The sequence below is a fragment of the Rattus rattus genome, chromosome 7 (genome assembly GCF_011064425.1).
Source record: "Rattus rattus isolate New Zealand chromosome 7, Rrattus_CSIRO_v1, whole genome shotgun sequence".
Taxonomy (NCBI): Eukaryota; Metazoa; Chordata; class Mammalia; order Rodentia; family Muridae; genus Rattus; species Rattus rattus.
This window is the reverse complement of record NC_046160.1, coordinates 90069687-90092944: the sequence shown is the minus strand read 5'-3', so window position 1 is coordinate 90092944 and position 23258 is coordinate 90069687. Positions and strand designations below refer to the sequence as shown.

Genomic DNA, 23258 nt, shown 5'->3' with positions numbered 1-23258 from the left:
GAAGGGGTACAGAGGGCAGAGCAGAGTATAATGAGATATGTATGTATGCATTTGCATGGAATGTCTCAGGGAAACCCATTTCTCGCTTGTTCAACCAAAAAGTTTAAATGAATTGAAAACATTAAAATTTAAAAATTTTAAAACTTAATTACTATCAATTGTACATACAGAAATGCCCAAGGAATTTCTGCTTAAATCAGAACCACATGCCAAAATTACAACTAGAGAATAATACCAAGTCTTAAAAATACATAGCATGGACGGGTAGGATGGCTCAGTGGGTAAAGGCACCTGCAGCCAAGCCTGATGACCTGACTTTGATTCCCAGGACCCACATGGTGGAAGGACTCCTATAAGGTGTCGTCTGTTTCCACACACCGCACCCACCAACACACCCACATCACAAATGAATAAATAATTTTTTGTAAAAGCAGGGGTATCAAGACGGCTTAGTTGTTAAAGGTACCTGCCACCAAGCACACATGCACACATACATGCTACAAATAAGTGTGTGTGTCTGTATATACATACATGTTGTATGTGTATATTTACCATACATATAAATGTACAGATATATCATATTGTGCATATATCGCTATATAAATTTATATATCATATACATACGTGTTACATATCACATATATACGATCTAGATCACATATTATATGTGTGATATATACATGTATAGGTATCATATATATCGCATGCTGCCTGTCACTGGTGAAGGATTTTCAGTGATGCTCACTGTTTACAAGGAAGTTACCTCTCCTGTAAGTCATTCAGGGAAGCATTGCAATCCTTTCCTTCCTTCTCCAAAATGCTTTCTTCTTGCTGAGGCTTTAATTCTGACGTCTGGCTAAAATTCTTAATGGGTTCCATCGCCTAAGCAAATATGCAAAATAATAAAGACGATTACTTAAACACATTTACATGTCTGCAAACTTAAATGCTTCATGCTCAGGGATGGTTCTTCATATCCAGAATCAGGGAAGAATACAAGTCCTTGAAATGTCTCTGCTCGGAGCAAAACCTTCTCACACAGACGACACCTACTGTGCCGACTGCGACCTCCCAACTGATAAAGGAATATTGTCAGGCTCCTGTGCCGACCTGCACCAGACCTCACGGGCTCAGTCAAAGGTGAAAGCCCTGAACACAAGCGTTCCTCATCCCCACACTGTGGTATGTGGCAAATGCCAGCCACCCTGCCTTCAGCAATTTAGCAAATCCAATTCCCAGGGGAAACAGAATTCATTCTACCGAGAAGCTAAATGAGCCTGTTCATCTCAACATATGCGGCTGGCTGTGACGACCGAGGCCAGCCTCCTTCGCCTCAGCAGTAGCAGACACAATTTGTCCTCAGGATTCACTCAGAGTCCCTGGGACACTCTCGGTAGATTGCTACGCACACCGCAGCTTTGGTTGCCATCGTTGTGACTCTCTGAGGAGCAGCCTTCCTTTCCTTTCATAAAGTGGGAAAGCTTAACTGGTGATTAGACCGATGCTCATGAGAACCGGATGCTTGCCCACTGAACCTATATGGAGTCTATTTGTGAAATATGTCACCCCATTTAACACCTTTTCAGTCGACAGCTGATTATCTGGTATCTCGAGTGGTGCCTTGCCATGCGCTGCCTCTCCATGGGCATCCCTTCCGCCATTCTCGGTTGTGAACAAGGCAGCCCTAGGAAGGAATCACGATTGCATATTAAAATAGGATGGGGAGGAATATGGAACCTAAAACGGCCATGATCATCCAATGTCATTTGATCGTGCAAATGGCTTCTTCTGGCTTTGTTCTGAGTCACTGCTCTTCTCATGAAGCACTAACCTTTCCTTCAGCGCCCCTTCCTGGGAAGACTGGAGGGTGGTGTGAATCTCAGAAGCGCATTCCAGAAGTCTCTCTATCTTTTGTTCATAATCTCGGAGTGCTCTCTTCAGTTCTTGTTGATCCTCTGGTGAAGCCAGCTCTTCGCACAGCACCCTCAGGGCACCCACATGGTGTTCGAGCTGGCACTCAATACTTTCCGGAGAAAAGCAAGCCTGGGGGAGGAGGGGAAAGCCGGGCTTCAGCTGAGGGCAAAGGAAACTCGCGGTGTGTGTGTGTGACTCTGACAGCATGCTCTTTTATGGACTGCCTGCTATGCGCTGAGTATGGTTACGGATTTATGAACCGTCACGGGTTTATGGACCATTGTCTGTTGTGCGTTGAGTATGGTTACAGGGACGAGGGAAAAGCAATGAGGGAGTCGGCCCTAAAAGAGTCCCATTTCAGTAACTGACATGCAAATAATGGCCTGTAACTTCATGACGTTATGAGGACACCGCCACCTGCCTGCTTCACAGAGGGAGCCATCCCAGCTGGATGTGGAAAAGGACGAGGAGATCTCTAAGGGTGACTGGAGGATTGTCTTAGATTCTCTTCCTGTGGATATAGCCAGACATCCTGACGAAAGCAACTTAAGGAGGAAGGGTTTAGTTTATCTCACAGTTCCAAGTATACTCCATCATAGCAGGAAGGCCAGGAAGCAGAGCTGGGGGTAGCTGGTCACACTGCTCCCACCACCAGGAAATGAAAGAATGGCTAGCACTGAGCTCACTTCCTCCACCTAACAGTCTAGAATCCCCTGTCTACGGAACAGCCTTACACATCTGTCAATCCAGATACCCCCCAACAGGCATGCCCGGAGACGCATCTCACAGGTAACTCTGCTTCTGTCAAGCTGACACTTAGCACAGCCATCACAGAGAAGTCATCTCCACCACTGACGGAAGATGACAGGTAGTAAATGTTCTGAGAGCACAGGTCCCTGCTGCTGTTGGAGTACCCAGGCTAGGAGAGGGACACTAAAGGATGTCCTGGATCCTTCTGAAGTTCTTAGGGCCATCCTTGGAGAGGGGAGAGGGTTACCACTGGGAGGCAGTAAAATGGGATCTGTGCTTCGAAAGGCTAGTTCTGGGGCCCGGGGCTATCTCTGAGTTGGTAGAGTGCCCATCTTATGTGCATGATGCCTTGGTTTTCAATCCCCAGCACTGTTCCCTACTCCACAAACCAGCAAACTGTTGTGGTGAAAGATGATCAAGCCATTTTCTTCCTAACAACATAAGGGAAGTGGCAACAGGGTGGGAAGAGGAGACACTGCTGTGCTAATGGAATTCGCTTCTCAGTAACTGGGCTACAGATGAATGGGAGAAGGGGAAGGAGAAGATCGTGGGCACAGCCCAGCCTGATGCTGAGAAGGGAAGGGAGCAAAGTGTGAAAGTGTGAGAGGCGAGGTTACAGGCTCCATTCCAGACCCAGGAACCTAAAGTCTCCGAGAATATCGTGATGCCCATCAGGCAGGAGCAGACAGTAGAAATGGGGGTTGGAGAGGGGGTCTGCCAGAGAAAGACTTGGGCACAGCCATAAACAGACAAATAGTCTTATAAAATTTCACAGTAAGGATGGACTCAAATAGTGAAAACTGCAGACTGTCCTTTCCAAAAACTAAAACAGTAAGGAAAATGGGAAAAATTTGTAAAGGATAGTAAAACTATAGCTCCATATATAAACATATACGTGTTACAGATATATGTTACATATACGTATATATTATACACGTATATCTTATATATCATATGCATATATTATATATGCATATATAATAGGTATCTAGATGTCTGTGCAAGCAAGAGTAACATTGTGAGAGCCTCAGAAACTGACAGTTAAGAAGAAATGCAAAGAGGACTGAGCCCTATCAAACACACAGACTCATTCAAATAGGCTGCAGACAAAAAGAAGTCATCAGGCTGGCCCCCAGGTTCCTACATGAATCGATTAGCTCATTTTCACAAAAGCCCTACTTTTGAGGACCCATGTCCTTAAAGAACTATTTGTACTACAGCTAGGGACACCATATCCTTATAAAACCATCTGTACTACAGCAAGGGACCCCATATCCTTATAAAACCATCTGTTCTACAGCAATGCTTGAGGCAGTGATGAGCAGTCTCAGGAGCAGGCAGTACCCAACCATCATGATCAAAACGTGGAACAAAAACTCATGGCTGAGATTTCTCCCTTTTGATGAAGAAAGCACAGGATCCAGTCAGAGCCCAGACTGAGCACTTGACCAGGGGAGACCAGGGGAGTAAGCAGACTCAAGGGATTTCCACGACACAGCCAATCAGAGGCCGTGAACTTGCACAGCCAATCAGAGGCCGTGAACTTACACAGCCAACAGAAGGCAACCAGCGATGGGCACGCATGGCTTTACCTCGTGTTCCTTGTGGAGGCCCCTGGTCCTCCCTCTATGGATAAGCTTCTTTTCTTTATTTATTTGCTTTTCAAGTTTTGCAATATTGTCTCTAAGCTTTCCTTCTTCAATGTCTTTTTTTAGTTGTTGGAGATACAAAGAAATTTCGTGACGGAGAGGCTGCAAAGGACAAAGGAGTGTGTTAATCACAAGGGGACAATGCACTGTCTCTCTTTCCAGTTACAATGAAACGGCCATAGTAACAAGAAAAAGGAAGCAAAGCCTGTACAACCTGTTCATTCACCCTCTTTATCTTTGAGAAGAGTGTTTTAAAACATCCCAGATCCTAAACCCATTTCTTTTTCTAACAACTAAAAGAATGTGTTTTAAACTGAAAGATGCTGTAGAGAAAATTAAAGAAAAGCCACAGTCTGGGGAGGATAGACATTAAAAAGACATCTAAGCTAAGGATACATGACAAATGTCCTGGGGCAGACAAAAAGAATCACAGGCGACGGCATGAATCTGAGGAAGCACAGGCTTTGGCTAATAAAACACCATATTGGCTCACTCACTGGGACAAATTCAAACTCTCTGAGCTGTCTGCACTGATTCCTTGAAGTGAAAACTGTCCTGAAATAACAGCCCATCCAAAGTCATCGCTTGAGGGGCAGAGGCAGGTAGATATCTATGAGTTCGAAGCTAGCCTAGTCTACACAGTGAATTCCAGGCCAGCCAAGGCTACAGATGAGACCCTGTCTAGAAAACAAAACAAAAAATAAGTTTGTCTGAAAAGCATTAATAGATTTTAATCTAATTACATAGACATCCCTTGGTCCAGAACCCTCTCTCCAACAGAGATACTAAAAATCTGAGCACGCTTAAGTCCTTTTTGAAAAAGTGCCACATTATCTACACACATTCTCCAACACACTGCAAGTCATCTCGAGGTTATACATAATTCTTAACATAATGTAAATGCTGTGCAAATAACTGTTATACTGTATTCTTTAATGAATCGTGGATGGGGGGCAGGGTGGGGGAGACAAGGCCACACACCTTCAGAGTAGACGAAAACATTTTTGACCCACGGTTGGTTGAATGCATGGACACAGAGCCCAAAGATATGGAGAACTGACTCTACTCATTAGACACATATATTCATATTATAATTGTCATTTTTGAACATATCCTCTTTGTCACATGTAAATCTTGGTAATAACCTGCCAGTTAAATTGTGTTACTCTCATTTTACCAATGAAGTTTCTAAAAGTTCAATAACCTGCCCAGGGTCCCAGTTTCACCTCCACAAAAGCCTCTCCCTGCCTAGGGAAGTCTGCATGGACACCAGCTTCACTGTATTATCTCAGTCAGGATCCAGTCAGGAAATTAGAAACATGCCCGACTTCTCATTCTGGGGAAATTAAATGGCTCCAGGCATGAAAGTTTAGACCAGTCAAACTGAAGAGGAAAAGGCGGTCTATCAAAAAGCAGCAGGAGGAAGCTTCTCTGCCCCTGGGCTTGAGGACTTCCTGGAGCCTAGGGAAGAGAGAGCCATGATCCTCCCATGCTGGAGAAGACAAGCTGCTGCTGAGACACTGTGGAGAGGCAGAAAGAGAAACCATGTAGGCATTCCTCTTCGTCCAGCATCCCTCAGATCTATAGGGTGAACCACAGGCTGAGGGAGACACCAGTTGAAACAGCCTGGGACCAGCACCTCTAATGCAAACCTATCACGGAGTAGACAGAGGAGGCCTGTGATGGCTCTGAAGATGACCGGGCACAGGACCAGAGCCACAAGTCCAAGGCCCTGAGGCTCTCACCTCCCACTTGGCACACGCATCTCGACTCTGTTCTTCCAACTGTAGCTTCACGACGCCAGGAACGGTACACTTCAGTTCTTCAACAGCTTGAAGATACTTGGCCAGGCTATTGGCATTAAAAATTTCCAATGCTTCCTGAAAAGAAAAATTATGAAAATCTGGTGATACTGCCAGACCCTCTGAGCTAACTTGGTGTGTCGTGAGCAGGAAGGAGCGTAGAGGGAGTTGACAGTGATGAATACTCACAGGGGGCATTCTGTAGTTAAGTTGAGACTGATGACCTATTTCCATAGCTTGACTTCTTTCAAAAAGATTACAAACTATGTTTTATTGAAAGGTCTTTACTTTCTTGGTATTCAAAACGATCAAGTTAGCATACAATAAGGCAAGAGTTTACTGTAGGATTTATGTGGCAAATATTTCATACTATGCAAGAGCAGTGTTGTATAGCCAGGAAGTACCACTCATTACCTCATTATTAACTTAGTCTTGCCCAAGGCCAGGCCACAGACAGTCCATAGACAGGTCACCCTAAAAAGCTGCAGGAAACAGCTGGGGACAGCCTTGCTGGATCTGTGTTGGCTCCTCCCTGTCATGTTCTCTGAGCGCAGGAACCTGGCTCAGGTAACCAATGAATAGCAGAAGCAAAAACAGGTTGGGAAGTTTCTGAGAAGGGCTGAAGTCCACAGAAGAAGGAAAGATCAGGCAATCAAATAGGATAGAAACTTGTTCATTCACACAATACACAGTTAATAAGCACCAACTGTAGACACATCAAAATACCCTTCACTCCATTTTCCCCAATAACTGAAAACATGACCTTCCCATCAGTGGAGTTCAGGGCTGTCGGGATAGTACCCGCCAGGGGCTGGTCTGACTTCTGTGATGAAAATGTATACTCGATAAATGCCAGTCCAAAACAGAGAATCCCCAGCCTCAAATTAAGACTATGGGACAAAAGCTGATGTTCTTCCCGCACCTAGAAACTCAACTTGTTTTTCTCTTTTCTTCATTCATGTGTTTGATTTATGCACAGGTGTGTTTGTGTGCCTGTGTGTGACCACGTGTATGTAGGTGTCTGTGGAGGCCAGAAGAGGCTATTGGATCCCCTGAAATTGGAATTACAAGCAGTTATAAGCTTCCCAGTGTAGGTTCTGGGAACCAAACCCAGGTCCTCAGCAAAAAACGGTGCTCTGGACCATGGGCCATCTCTCCAGCCAATCTCTCTTCTTCTTTACAAGTCTTTCTGGACTCTTCTGAAATCCACCTTAGCAACTAACTGGCTGAGTGACTTCTTGCTTTTCTGAATCTTATGTAGCTCGGGCTGGCCTCCAACTACTAGATAGTGTAAAAGGGGACTGGGGACTCAAGATTCTCCTGCCTCAGCCTCCTAAGCTCTGAGATTCCAGGAGTGTGCCACTGGAAAGCTGTCCAGGCTCCCACTCACACACACAGAGAGAGAGAGAGAGAGAGAGAGAGAGAGAGAGAGAGACAGAGACAGAGACAGAGACAGAGACAGAGAGACAGAGACAGACAGACAGACAGAGAGACAGATACATCCGAGACACAAAGACAAACAGACACACAGACACACATAAACACATACGTACAGACACAGAGACGGATACACGTGCACACAGACACACACATAGACAGACACACACAGACACAGAGCCACACATACACCACACAGAGACACATACACAAGCACACAGACACACAGACACAGAGCCAGCCAGCCAGCCAGCCAGCCAGCCAGCCAGCCAGCCACACACACACACACACACACACACACACACACACACACACACACACACACACAGACTCACGTGGGAGGGAGGACTAGCTGAGAAAAGGAAAGGTCAATGGGTGTGAGAAGGGCTGAGAAAAATATTTTCATGCATGAAAATGTCACAATGAAACTACGATGGGTAATACAGACATAAGCACACACACCTAGAAACTAATAAATAAAAAACTCCACAAGAAGCAAACCCTCTCTATACAAAACAACACTATTGGGTCTTTAAGTTACAGATAAGTACATGATTATGAAAATTTTCTCAAAGGAATTTAATAATAGTATTTATATTCACAGAGTTTAACAATGTGCTTCTGTGCACTTTTTTTCCCCATTTAGAGCCTTAGCAAGTCAAGGACCTGGGTTGTACTGAATTAAGACATTCATTTTACACTAAAAAAAAAAAAAAAAAAAAAAGTCAGAGAAACCAAACTTCTCCATCTTGGAATCAGCTGTGCTCTCTGTACTGTCCTTTACTTGAATATTTATTCCTAATACTATCAGGCGAGCAACATCTAATACCGGGAAAACTTTTCAAGTTAAAAAGCAGTTCTGTCTGTAATTCACTGAAGGCAGCAGGTAGGCCTCAAGCACAGGGGAGTGGATAACCGTCTCCATGGGAACAGGCTGCCCACCTTGTACTTTGAAGTGAGTTCACCAGGGCTCTCTCTTTGCCCAAGTAACTGCTCAGCTCTGGAGATGGAGGACTCCAGCTCCCTCTGTGCCTCCTCCACCTTCAGCCTCAGGTCTAGCCCCAGTGGTCCATCACTTAAGTTCCTCAGCGCGGCAGACAATTCTACCACGGTCATCTGCGAAGGAAGAAAATAAAAAATTCTCAAGTTAACCGCTGAGCCGGCTTCTTACTAAATTCCTGTGTTTCCAATAATTTTTCTAGTAGTTTATCTTATAATCAGGCATATAAATAAATAATTGAAAACATCTCTGTTTTCCAATATGCTCTACATTATAAGGAAATAAAATATAATGTAAAATTAATATTTTTATAAAGTATTTCCAAGATTCTGGCCAGATCTTCCTCTTGGCCCACCCATCAACCATTTGGTTCTTAGCAATAAATTGATTAAATAAAAAGCATTAACTAGAGACCTGAACTTCCTTCTTAGCTTCTTGAATCTTGGCCTGAAGGCCAGCTCTGAGGACATTTTGGAAGGACTCCAGGTTTGAAGCACTTTGATCATGCCTCTGTAAAGCATCTTCGGTTCTGGCCAGAAGTTCCTCATGCACAGAGCCTTTAGCAATAAGATACTATAAAACAAAGCAGAGATTGCAGTAAATATTCTAAGTCACACACTAACATATGTCAGGAAACTAGAAAACAATAACTATTAATCCAGAATGAGGCAAACTTGTATTCTAATAAATGTTCTTGTTAAAGACATTTTGAGCTTGGGATATGGCTCAGTTGGGACAGTGCCTGCTTTACACGCGTGCAGCTGAGTTCCATTTACCATATAAAGTCAGGAGTGCTGGAGCACAGCTGTGATCAGAAGTTCAAGGGCATCCTTAGCTTACACAAATTCCAGGCCAAGCTGGAATACAAGCAGTACTACCCCAAAATATGAATAAATAAGGAGCAATGGCTCACAGATAAGGAACGCTTGCTGCTCTCGCAGAGGACCTGAGTTTGGATCGCAATACCCACATCAGATGGTTAATAACTGCCTGTAACTCAAGCTTCAGGAAGACACCCTCTTCTGTCATAACAGCATGTGCTCGAAACCACACAGAGATGCCCCCCCCCACAGACACACAGATAAATCATAAATCTTGCCAAGTGTAGTGGCACATTCCTTTAATCCCAGAATTTGGAAGACAGAGGCAGGCAGATCTCTGAGTTTGAGACTAGCCTTGTTTATACAGTAAGTTCCAGGACAACCAGGACCATATATCTCAAAACACACATACGCACACACACAAAACAAAAACAAAACAGAAAAAAAACAACAACCAAAAAAGCAAAAAAGAATAAATATATCTGTAAAATAATAAAGCATAAAATTTAAAACATTTGGACGACTATATTAACACATTCAGATTCTGACAAGATCTTATATAGAATTTTTCTTTATTCCCTTTACATCCTGATCACAGCCCCCTACCCACTTCTCTTCCCAGTCTTACCCTTACAAATCCTTCTCCTTAGAGAAGGGAGTCCCTCTTGGGTACCACCCCACCCTGGGGCATCTAGTCCCAGCAGGAGTAGGCACATCTCTCCCACTGAGGTCCAACCAGGCAGTCCAGGTAGGGAAAGGGAATCCAACAGCAGGGAACCTAGACAGCCCCTATTCCACTTTTTAGGGCACCTGCATGAAGACTTTCGAGGCCTTTAAAGAGGAAACAAATAAATCCCTTAAAGAAATACAGGAACATACAATCAAACAGGTGAGGGAAATGAATAAAACTGTTCAAGATGTAAGAACGGAAATAGAAGCAATAAAGAGAACAAACTGAGGGAATCCTGGAGACGGAAAACCCAGGGAAGGAACAGGAACTGCAGATGCAAGCATCACCAACAGAATGCAAGATATGAGAGAGAGAACCTCAGACATAGGAGATACCATAGAAGAAATGGATACATCAGGCAAGGAAAACGTTAAATCTAAAAACTTCCTGACACAAAGCATCCAGGAAATCTGGGATAACACGAAAAGACCTAAACTAAGAACAACAGGAATAGAAGAAGATGAAGAGACCCAGCTCCAAGGACCAGAAAATATTTTCAACAATATCACAGAAGAAAAATTCCCCAACCTGAAAGATAGAATATTCTTTATAAACATTCCAATAAAATAAAAACTAGAGCTAATACAATGCCAATAAAAATAAACTGGGAGAATAACAACTTTTAAAAATAAAATTGTTTTAGTCAAACTTGAAGGGGATCCAATAAATGGTATTAGAGAAAACGACTACTAAAATAATCTTTTAACAACTGTGTCTTAAAACATACAAAGGTAAATTCCAGATGGGTCAGAAATTGATTTGTAAAATACAAGGCCTCAGTGAAGAACAACGTCTTTAAGAAAATCAGCGTGCTGCTCGACGACAGGCTCTACTCAGGAGTGCAGGTAGAGAAAGACGTGACTGCAGAAAGGCACATGCTTCCTCTGTAAAACACGCTATTAAAAGGTTAATAATTTAGTAAAAACTACTGCCATGGGGATGAAAACAGACCAGAGTTCAAAGAGCTTATGTAATTCATTAAGAAAATTCCGAAAATCCCAGTCTCGTGGCTGCAGTCCTGGCCAAGCAAGAAGCTGAGGCAGGAGGTCACCAAGACAGGACTGCTTAGTTACAGAATGGCTTCCAGGCCAGTCTGAAACCTAGTGAGACTCCTTCTTAAAGTAAAGAATGCAAAAGGGCTGAGATTATAGTTCAATCGCAGGTGCCTTCCTACAATGTTCAAGGCCCTAGGTTCAGTCCTCAGTAACACACATGCAGGGACACACACACACACACACACACACACACACACACACACACTCCCCAAAAAAGGAAACACTGAAATGAAAGAACACAGACTACATAGAATTACATGTCTAATAAGCACATGTGATGGTTATTCCTGGTTGTCAACTTGACTACATCTGGAATGAACTACAATCCAGAGATGGAGGGTGCATCCATGATCCAGAGTTTGAGGCATAATGGCCAGGAAAAGCTTAGGCCCAGACAAGGTAGTACACGTCTTTAATCCCAGGAGACACAGGCTAGCAGGTCTGTGAGTTCAAGGCTAGTCTGGGACAGAGCAAGTTCCAAATCCAGGCATGGTGGTACACATCTTTAATTTGGACCATTCCTTCTGCTGGAAGCCCACATAAGGACAATGGAAGAAGAACTGTTTGTCTTGCACTTCCTTGCTAGCACATCCGATAACCTACTTCTTCAGAATTCCAGCTTATACAGAAGACCAGCTGAAACACCCAGCCTCGTGGCACTGAGCAACTGCTAGATTCTTGGACTTCCCATTCACAGCTGCCCATTGTTGGGCAAGTTGGACTGAGGACTGAAACTCATTCCAATAACTTCCCTGAATATATAAGATAATGCACAAGTTCTGTGACTCTAGAGAACTCTGACTAATACAGCATGTAAAAGACAATTCAATATTATATGTAAACGATGACTTTCTAGCCTTCAAGTTAGCATAAAAAAAAGTTAATAGCATCTCAGGAGCAGGAGGGATATGATAAACCAGAAGTCAGGCAGGGAACCCAAGCAGCTCGGACTGGTTTCCAGGGACAGTGGCGATTTTATCTTTGTGAAATTAGAACATTCCCTTCAGATCTGACTTTTTCTCTTTCCTGATTATATAAAAAGTAACAAACGAGCTCATAGAACAGACAGGGGCAGTGCCTGAAGACAAGGCCCCTTTCTCCAGCCTCCTCCCTCACCCCCAATCACTCCTTAACATTGACTTTAAGTCACCGAGCACAGGCAGGGCCAAGACACACGAGGAAGTTAATGTTCTCTTCTTACAGATAGTTTTCTGTGGATATGAAAGTATAAAGTGTGAAAGCACAGCTCTTTTAAAAACAGAAACAGACCATCCATGTTATTTAGAGGCCCACCTAATCTTAAAACACACCTTCTGGGCTGGCATTGTAGTGTTCGCCCAGGACGTACAGGCAGGAAGGCTCAGGAGCTCAGGCATGTGAGGCCATCCCATCCGCATGAATTCTGTCCCACCCAACTCCCAAAAATATAAGTAAGCCAATAATAAATAAAATATATATATGATCTACTATTTTGATATAATAGATTACTTAACTCTCTAATTACTGAAGTGATTACAGCATGATTATATTCTTACTATTTATAAGAAGGATCATTTTATTGGTTTTTAATTAGTCTTAAAATAATTTGAAATGGAAACAAAAAAATTATACTCTAGGGCCGGCAAGATGGCTGTGTTAGTAAGGGTGTTTGTCACCACCCTAATGATCTGAGTTTAATCCCTGGGACCCACGTGGTTTAAGAAGAGATTCAATTCCTGAAGGTTACTTTGATATCCTTCGCCAAAGTAAATAAATGCAATTAAAGAAAAAAAATTAAAATTATCTTAAGAATCTGTTTAATGTTGGAATGTATTTCATGTCTTTCACTAAAACAAACTGCAGATGATCTAAATTTTTAAAAAACAGAATGAAAAAAAAAACTAGCAGATAAAGTTCTTTTAATGTTATTTTGTAAGAATACTTTTCAAACTACTAAGTTATCACCCTCACAAACAATGAAAATATTGCAGGTTGAGATATATAGGCCTTTCCAGCAACGTAGGTGTAGAAAAGTATGCAATGTTTATTCCTAAACTTCCTATCTTGGCCCAGTTACGACGTGCACGCTCCCTGATGGTACAGTTGTGCTGGAACTCAGTTAAAATCCTCAGTTATCCCAAGTAATACCGAGATACACCTGCACCTCATGGCTTCTTACTCGAGGCAACCTCTGGAGGATGAATGCAGAATGGAATTCAAACGTGCCAGTCACCCTCCATCAGTGAGTGAGTTGGGGGCATGGTGGTTAAATGGGAGAACCTTCAAGGCACAGATTACGGGATCCGTATGTTTCCATTGTAGCTAGCCACCAAAGACAGACTGCACTCATCTTCCTGCCTCTCATACAGAATATCAAATCCCCACATTATAGGCAGGAAATGAGACCGTACGCATATAGGGCACTCCAAGCATACTATGTGACGAGGGATCCGTGATCAGAGTCCCGGCCATTATAAAATTTCCCGATAAGGAAAACTAAATGCAGACTCATTACTCTTTAACCTGTTTTGTTTATCTTAAAGCACAAGCCCACGAGAGTTTCCAATCATGAATGTTCCCTCTTAAACATGCTCATGGCCATACCTGCAAGATGTCCGATGAGGAGCCATCCTCATGGTCTTGATGTCGAACAAGATCCAAGATGGATTTGGTATCTGACCCCCAGATCTCCACCTGTGTGAGGAGTCCCTCAACTTCTTCAGAGACTTTGGACACGTTCAGTGGACCGGCTGACTCCTCCTCTTCTGCTTCCTGCTTTCCCACAGCCTACAACATTCAGAACAATCACCAAGAAGATGTCATTGCAATATGAAAACATTAGGATATAAACACATATCCTAAAAAATGTGAATTTAACACCAAGTTACATAGTGCTTGCTTAATGACCAGGACAGAGAAACTATTAGGTATCTATTCCTAATGAGACATTTGTTAGGTTTTCTGCCACTGTGTGAGCATCACAGAGCAGACATCATTATACAGACCCAGACTGTAGAGCCTACTAGAAAGCTAAGCTTTGTGTTAGAGCTACTGTCACGTATTTGGTCTGCACACAATTGCACGCTTGCGATGTAAGATCTTGGTTTGACAGTGATAATATGAAAGTGCTCATCGCTTTAAAAGTGAGAAGGCTGATAATGCATGCTATTTTAATCATATCAGTTCTGTCAGCTATGTGGCATTATCTCACTTTATAAGTAACACTGAAGTTTAGAAAATTAATCTGAATAAACTTGAGTAAACTCGTAGACAGCTAAATGTAGCTATTACTAACAGGAATTATACAGTATCATTGAAAAGAGTCAGAGCCAGGCACGAGGTCACACATCCCAGCATTTAGGAGTCCAGTACTCTGAAGCAGGAGGACTGTAATCTCTAGGACAGCCTGGGTTACATAGTAATACTATGTCTCAAAGGGGGAAAAGGTAAAAAGGGATACTCTGTGTATGGTAGCTCATGTCTGTAACCAGTACTCAGGAGGCTGAGGCAGAAGGATTGCTGTGAGTTTGAAGACAGCCTGGGCTACATAGCAAGACTCTCTCACTCTCTCTCTCTCTCTCTCTCTCTCTCTCTCTCTCTCTCTCTCTCTCTCTCTCTCTCTCTCTCACACACACACACACACACACACACACACACACACACATTTAAAATAATAAAGAAGGCTTTGACAAATCTTCAGAAGTAACTGACTGGGCTCTCACTAACACTCTCAGTCTTCTGTAGGCTGGCAGCTTTGCACAACCAACACTGTCACAGTTGGTTCTAGCCAGGCATCCCAATACTCAGGATCTCTCTGAGTTTGAGACCAGCTTGGCTTACTTACTGAGTTCAAGAGTAGCCAGCGTTACACAGAGAGACCCTGTATCAACACACACATGCACATGTGTGTGTGTGTGTGTGTGTGTGTGTGTGTGTGTGTGTGTGTGTGTGTATGAACATTTTAAGGGTTCAGAGACTTATATTTTAAAGACTGTTACATAAACTGAGACCCTTCCAGATTTTCTATGATTACATTCCTTTTTTGTTTGTTTTCATTCACTGGTTCAGACAAACCCCCAGCTTCCTATATGCCACCAAAGTGAGACCTCTATCTCCATGCTATTGGCCCATCAGGCATTCTTTTCTTTTCATATATATATATATATGTATATATATAATTTATATTTATTTATTACTTATTTAATATATGTGAGTACACTGTCGCTGTCTTCAGACGCACCAGAAGAGGGCATCAGATCTCATTACAGATGGTTGTGAGCCACCATGTGGTTGCTGGGAATTGAACTCAGGACCTCAGGAAGAGCAGTGAGTGCTCTTAACCACTGAGCCATCCCTCCAGCACTTCTTTTCTTTTTTTAATTTTTATTTTATGTCTATCAGTGTTTGGTTGTGTAGGGATAATGTTTATATGCACTGTGTGAAGATGTGTTTTTGTACTTCTTGCCTACCTGAGGCACCTTCTGATTGGTCAAAATAAAAAGCTGATAGCCAATAAACTGAAACAGGATCAGAAGGGGGGACATCCAGAGAGAGAGAGAGAGAGAGAGAGACAGACAGACAGACAGACAGACAGACTCTGGGAAATAGGTGTGAGATTTGCCATCCGGACTTGAGAACAAACACATGATAAAACAGTACAAACATAAATACAGATTAGTACGACTGAGTTATGAGCTAATCTGGGAAGAAGCCTAGCTTAAGGCCTAGGCCTTTACTAATAGATAATCAGCCTCTGAGGAGTCATTCAGGAATTGGGGTGTGGGTGGAGAAGCCAGAGGTCATAGCCGGCATGTATGTTTGCACACCTGATGTGTGCTCGGTGCCTTCAGAAGTGAGAAGAGAGTGTTGAATCCCTTGGAACTGGAGTCAGTCAGTTGTGGACCACCATGTGGATGGCTGGGAATTGAACTTGGCTACTAAACAAGTGTGGCAAGCACCCCAACCCCTGAGCCATCTCTCCCTCTGTTAGGCATTCTGATTTCTGAAAACATTAGCACTCCTCCTGCCAGCTGGCTAAAGGCACTCAAAATCACTTATGTAAGGTGATATTCGGCTGGCTTTGCGGTGTGGCTCATATCTGAAGTCATGGGTATTACGGTCACACAGGTAGCTTTGACTACCATTTCATAGTCTTACTTACAGTCTACCGTCCTCCAATTGTCCACCACAACAAACAGTATTAGTTATACTTTCTTCATTTCCACAGAAAGTAAGCAACACAAGTAAGAGGTTGGTGGCTAGCCAACGCTGCAAGCTGCCAGGTGTGCCCAGCCTGTGGTCCACCGGCTGCATGTGGCTGAGGAGACCTAGGAGATGGCCCAGCACAAAGTCGCAAACTAATTTACACCATTAGGTTGGCTTCTGTTTGTTCAGGTAACTCAATTCTTGAGGGTAAACTCTGTAGGTGACACCAGGTTGGACACACCCAATGGAGCACTTGAAACACTAGTCAGAAGTTCTCCAAAAAAAATACAAACTTGATTAACACCATTCAAAAGTCCTGTCTACTTTTATTGACATAGAAGCACAGAGTGGGTGGACAGGCGCGAAGTGACTCCATGAGTGGACCGACGAAAGCAGGTCCTTTATCAACTGTGTTGTGGCTGTTACCTAGCAATGCCTACTCATTGTTCTAACCATCCTTTCCTGAGGAAAAGTAACAAAGCTACATCATCCCTCTGTGTGTGGGCCAAGTGTACCAGCCTTACCTTTATGTCCTCACTGTAGCTTCTCCCAGGCTCTGCTGGCATAGCTGACTCCTTAGACAGACTCGTTCCAGAACTGTCCACAGAGGGCTGGTCCTGAACTCTCATGAGTGGCAGTTTTAATTCCTATACAAATTAATTTTGTAAGTTTAGCGCTCATGTTTCTACTTCTTTGATAATATGTATCGAAAACAGTAAGTGGAAAGATATAGTTAAATATACTTTTAAGATATATCAGTTAATAATAGTGTTGTGAAATGTGTATTTATTATTCCAGGTGTGGTGGTGCATACCAGAAGTCCCAGCACTTGGAAGGTGGAGGAAGGAAAATCAAGTATGCAAATCAGCTATGCAAACAGTTCGTCAGAAACACACAAAAAATGTCTACTGAAAATACCTAAGAAACTGTTAAGAGTAAGTGAAAGATTTAATTTAAAATTTTTTATTATAATTCTGTTTTATGATAAATATTAACGTAAAGATGAGTAAGGTCATGTATAGGCTCTTAAGGAGTTTGGACAGGTAAAGCAATGTTTACATTTTTGGTAAAGGAACTGACATGCAGACATATATTAGAAAAGGCCCAAACATCAAACGTTCTCTTCAGTATATATGTACCCCAAATAAATTAAAAACACCTTTATGCATATGTTCATAACTGCAGTGGCTCTAATAGCCCACACAGCCAGAAGAACCAAAATGTGTGTCATGCGGTAGATAAAAACAACCTGGCATAGTCCCACGATAGACTTCTACCCTCCAGTGAGAAGGAACGAAACGCAGTTACGCAGTACTCGGCATGAACCTTACAAGCGCTGTGCCACGGGCGCATTAAGCCAGTCGTGAGGCAGCACATAGGATTCTATTCATAAGAAAAGTCCAAAACAGCAAATCTATAAACAAAGAAAATGGACTGGTGCTTATCGAGGGCTGGGAGGTTGGAGAGGAAATATTGACAGAAGCAATAGGTGCAGATCATCACGAAAACTGACAGCCAGGCCAGCGTGAGCTCAGATCCCAAACATCCAGGTAGAGGGGGACACGTTTGTAATTCTGGGGCTGAGGAGTTACCTACGGGATCACTGGAGTTTGCTGGCCAGCTAGCACGCATGCGCACACGCGCACACGCGCATACGCGCACACGCGCACCTACATGCATGAAGAGGTTTGCACAGATAGCATATACTCAAAAAAAAACCTGACCGCATCCGACAGCTCTAAAGCTGTGAATCTGCTAACTGGCGACAAGCTACACATGTATGACCACACATTATATCTCCAGAAAGCTTGTTTCTGGGATATAAAACCAGAACTTACGAGTGGGGTTTTCGTGATGAACTTTCTCCATCTTTTATTCAGCCTTCTCAGTTCTTTAGAAACAGATGACCCAACTTCTCTACTGCTGACGTCAATTAGGAAACTCCCCACCTCATTCAGAGAAGTGCATTTTGCATTCCACTGAGAGAGGGTCTCAATGGGAACCTACATAACAGATAAGTAACGGAAATGTTTAAATGTTATAACTGTATTTCTATTACCCATAAGTCTCTGCTAAGGTGCACTCTCCACAAGGCTGAGTGTGAAGGCCTTTGAGGAGAAACTGACTTCCTTCTTAGAGAACTCGCCAGCTTGCTTTCTTGGGTTGCTGCCTGGCAGGTGCCTGGCACTGTCCTCCTGGCTCTGGACTCTTCAGAAGTGCCTGGTCAACTTTTCTACATGCCTGATAAATTAACAAAGGTTCCCAGAATCATTTGATCAGTAGAGGCCATACCGCGGCGTTAATGGTTTCAATAGAAGCAATGTTGCCCTCATACTGGTTTCATTTCGTCTCAAGGCCAAGAATTTCCTAAGTCATCCAGTCCACATATGCAATGCTGCCACAGTGTCTGTGTGACAGATGCTACTAAGTCTCCTTTAAAATTAAAAGTCTCTTTCAAGATCTCTGCCACCTTTAGAGTCACATTCAAGATGGCGACTTTCCCCAGGTTTATGTTTATGTTACTATCAGACCCTGGAAGGCAGAAGAACTATTGGAAACCCGTGGTATGAACTTTTAGGATCAGCACAGGTGACAGGAGACGTGGGGACTTTCTAAGCCTAAGGTGCTCTCTGTGCACTCCTGTGCTCCCTGCACTTCATTCATACCAAGAGCCCACTGTCCACCAAGTCATTCTCCTCCACTGGGACAGTGTTCAGTGTGAAGGGACAGCTTGGTCCACTTTCAGTTAAGAAATCAAATGACAGAAACACGTGCTATTTCCTAGATTTCATATAAAAATAATAATTATATTGACATTCCTTCCGCACATCTGATACTAAAATATACACACCGCAGACGAGTTGCCATCTTGAGTACACAGTCCTGAGCCTCTGCCTTGACGATCTTGTTAGAGCCTTTGAACTCTCGAGTGGTCTCAGCAGTATCTGTCTCCTATTAAGTTGCTGAACTAGAAACTAGATGACTTAAATTGGGACGTGTTAAATAATTCTTGGCCTAGAGACCAAGTAAAACCATTCCAGAAATGTATTGGCCTCTATTAATCAAATGAGTCTGGGATCCTCTGTGGGAGGAAAATTCAGGAAAGATGTAAGGGTAAGAGGTTTTAACTAAACAGAAATGCAATCTTAAAAACAGTGATAGGCATGGTAGTACGTCTCTCAATCCTGTCAGTAAGGAAGTTCCATGGAAACAGGAGAGCCTTGACTCTGAAGCCAGCCTAGATCATATAGCCAAGAACCCGTCTCCAGGTTCTTGATGGCGATGTGTTTTCTTAAAGCTGTATTATTTATATAAACACGTGTGAAGAAAATCCTCCCTGACAAATACATTAGGAGAAAAATTAAGTTCTTGCCAAGATCTTGAAGAATTTTCTAGAAGATATATTTACTCCTATGTGGACACTCAACCTCCAGAGTCAAAATGGGGGTCTTCCAAACAGAAAGAAATACAAAAGTAAGCCTAGCTGGGCATGGTAATGCATGTCTTTAATCCCAGAACTCAGAAGGCAGAGGCAGGAGGATTCCCTAACTTCAATGGTGTATGTAGTCAGTCGCCAAAAATGAAACGTAAAACTGGGACAGAGCCATTGACTTAAAAATACCTCTTTAATTTGCTCCTTCTTTGTCGCCTCTAAAGAAGCCTTTACTATGGAGAGGTCTTCCTCATAAGTGGCCCAGTTCACCAGAACTCTTTGCAGTATGGCCTTGGTGTCATGGATGTGTTGTCTGCACCTGTGAACATTCTTTCCCAGAATCACATACTCCTCTTTAATACTCCCACATTCTCTGGCTACATCAGCAAAACAAACAAACAAAACCAGTCTTACGAAACAGTCTTTGTTTATAAATAATATTAAGAAAACGATTTGCATTGACTGACGAACAAGCATGTTCCCTAACAATAGCAAAAGCAAAAGAATCTTCCAAGGAAATCGTACATGAAAACGTTAACCTCCAAACCATTGAAATAAAACAAACGTCATCTTGAAATGATAGCTGTCCCATTAAAAAGCAACTAGGATACTTTACCCAAGCTCTTATACATTTCTTCACATTTTTGAAAAGAAGTATCAAGTTGAGCTAGGAACTTTCTCTCTCCAGTAAATTTCTGTGAAGGAGAGGAAAAAAATATGGACAGATTTTACTTTTGAAAATATGCCAAGAAATCCAGAAAAAGAAGAAACCGTAAGCAAACACTTGTAATGGGGAAAGACCACAGCGAAGCTATCTTGGAGGCCTTAACCATCCTAACTCCATCTTGACCACTGCCATCCTCGTCTTCTTACTCATTCCTCCAGCTCCTCTCTGACCACCACTGATGTTTTTCTCCAGGGAAACTGAAGCTAATGAGCCCTACAACGAAGCCCAGCCCAGCTAGGGAGAATTCCTGAGCTACTCCAGAGGCAGGAGAGGGAAGCCCAGGCCCAGGCCGCAGCAGCTCACATGCCAGTCTTCCAGCAGGACTCCCACAGACTCCTTGCTCCCATAAGCGCCGTTCCAAACATCCAACTTGGCCTTCGCTTCATCAAGCAAAGCGAGAACTGAGCACTTAGAGTCATGAAACTCCAGAAGAGAGATGAAGTTTTTACCCAAAACGTTGTTGATTCTGGAAAACAGGCAGGTTTTAGAATTGACAATGTGTCAGAAATGTCTGTTTGGCATTTAAAGAAATACTATGATTTAATTTATTCAAACACGCAGAACTCAAATGTATCTTCAAGAGTGCCCCAGCCCTGTGTCGTGTGTGTGTGTGTGTGTGTGTGTGTGTGGTGTGTGTGTCTATGTGTGTGTGTGTCTGTGTGTACCTGTCTTTCCTTCTCTCTTTTCTCCCCGTAGAATAAAGTAAAACAAACACTCTGGCAAGATATAAAGTAACATTTCTAAGGTAAAAATGTAACAGAACATTTCTGAAGAAATTATTCCCTTATTGAGAAATCTTGTAGGAAAACCCTAAGAAACAAAATATCTTAGACTTTAAAAACTTCTGTGTAACTTGATGTAGCTACAATTGTTTAAAGCTTACATATGAAGAGAGTTTCACTATTAAGGATAACATTCTCTTCCTATTGCCAAAAGCTGCTTATGAGTAAAAGAAAAACAGAAGACAGTGCGGACAAGACTCAGTTAAATGACTTTTATACTAATAATGTATTTTTTAAGATTTTATGTTATTACTTATCAATGTATATATGGTATGTGCATGCATATCTGTCTGTGTGAATGCAGGTGCCTAAAGAGATCCCCTGGAGTTACAGATGATTGTGAGCCACTCAGCACAGTCCTGGGGAACCGAGCATGGGCCCTCTGCCAGAGTAGGAAGTGCTCTTACTCACTGAGACATCTCTCCAGCCCTTACATTAATAACATTTTACAGATCTTTTTAAAAAATATATTTATTTTATTTATTTATGTCTATGTGTGTCTTCATGACTGTGTATGCACATGAGTATGTGACTATAGATGCTTATGCACACAGAGGCCAGAAAAATCCCTCTGAGCTGAAGTGTTTGACATCTACAGAACCCCAGGGTGGTTACGCAGGTGCTGGAATCTAAACTCTGGTCCTCGTGATTTGCATAGCCAGGGTTCATAACTGACGAAGCATCTCTCCATCCCTAATTTTACTCTATAAAAATGCACTTATATACCCCCCCCCCGCCTTGGTCTGCTATCCTGGTGAGACACAGACAAGGCAACTGTGAGGAGTCCGTGTTTACAAACGTGAGAAATGAGTGCACTGAGAAAGACGAAGCCCCACCATAGGAGCGTTCAGTGATACAGGATGTGGGTGCGCACTTATGCTGCTATTGCAAAACCACGAAGGTGTGGTTATCAAGACACAGAAACAACTAAGTCAGACATTATCTCCAAGTCTCCATGTTTGTGGTCTGCAAGCAATGCTCTTGCTAAGCCTGAGCAGGACGCTTGTGGAATGGCACTGTTACAAACCGTCTTGTCATTTCCTCCAGTTTAGCAGGAGGCACAAGTGGCAGACTCTCCTCGGCTCTGTTTTCAAAGGACAAAAGAATATTCGAATGATAGTCGAAGCTGTCCATCAGACTCTGAAAGAAATTTAGAAACATGAAAATCCAGTTTATCTCTAAGTACTGCAATGGAAGGAAAGTCTGCCAGGCCTATGTTACATCTGTTTTCAAAAAAATGTCAAAAAGCCTGAGGGATCGATCGAATGATTGAGATGGAGTCATAGTCCAGGCCTCTGCTGGCCTGGACCTCACTATGCTCCTAGACTGGCCTTAAATTTGTGGCAATGCTCCTGTCTCAGCTTTCAGAGTGCTATGCTTGTAAGCACGAGCCACAATGACTGGTTCTCATCTCTTCCTTTTTACCGAAGATTTTTCACACCCATTATTTCAGCGCAAATGGTTTTAGGTGGGACATTTTCCTACTGCCCATGGCAGTAGGTAATGTCTTTGGCCAAGTTGTTAGCAAAATCCTTTGTTTTCCCAAAGTGTCTCCATGCCTCTAGAGACAGAACTGCTCGAACTCTCACAAACCAAATTTGCCACGCATTTGCAGTGAGAACCCAATCACCCTCGCTTTCTTCCCTTGGCATCTTTGGGGTTGTTCCTTGGTCGGGTGTCACAGCTGCTTTATAGAGTTGATGGGATCTCTCTTCCCTGATTTCTGTCTTGAACAGCTCAAGAGCTGTGAATGTGAAAACATCTCCATTTAACTGGGGGTTGTTTGTGTCACGGGGTCTCATGTGGCCTGGGTGGCCTCAGATTTACTGTAAAGCCAAGGATGACCCTGAACCCCAATCTCCTGCTCTACCTCCCAGGTGCTGGGATGGCAGCTGGCGTCATCATGAGATCCCACACCACCTTCAGCCACCAGCGTATTTGATTCTCTTCTTCCTAGAATAGTCTTCCCCAAGG

The 23258-nt window shown here is 42.9% G+C and overlaps 1 protein-coding gene across 1 annotated transcript in view; it reads right to left on the bottom strand.

Annotated features, from left to right (window-relative positions):
• The window catches only part of Syne2 (spectrin repeat containing nuclear envelope protein 2), a 268150-nt gene that overhangs the window by 191996 nt on the left and 52896 nt on the right, over positions 1-23258 (bottom strand). Inside the window, exons 12-25 of the mRNA XM_032907953.1 lie at positions 22312-22424; positions 20806-20968; positions 20392-20470; positions 19965-20152; positions 18181-18345; positions 16867-16989; positions 13742-13924; positions 8967-9125; positions 8495-8668; positions 6059-6193; positions 4257-4415; positions 1832-2043; positions 1579-1684; positions 764-882 (exon numbers count right to left, since the gene is read on the bottom strand). Of these exons, the coding sequence (XP_032763844.1) occupies positions 764-882; positions 1579-1684; positions 1832-2043; positions 4257-4415; positions 6059-6193; positions 8495-8668; positions 8967-9125; positions 13742-13924; positions 16867-16989; positions 18181-18345; positions 19965-20152; positions 20392-20470; positions 20806-20968; positions 22312-22424 (2078 nt within the window). The remainder of the gene's footprint in view (positions 1-763; positions 883-1578; positions 1685-1831; positions 2044-4256; positions 4416-6058; positions 6194-8494; positions 8669-8966; positions 9126-13741; positions 13925-16866; positions 16990-18180; positions 18346-19964; positions 20153-20391; positions 20471-20805; positions 20969-22311; positions 22425-23258) is intronic.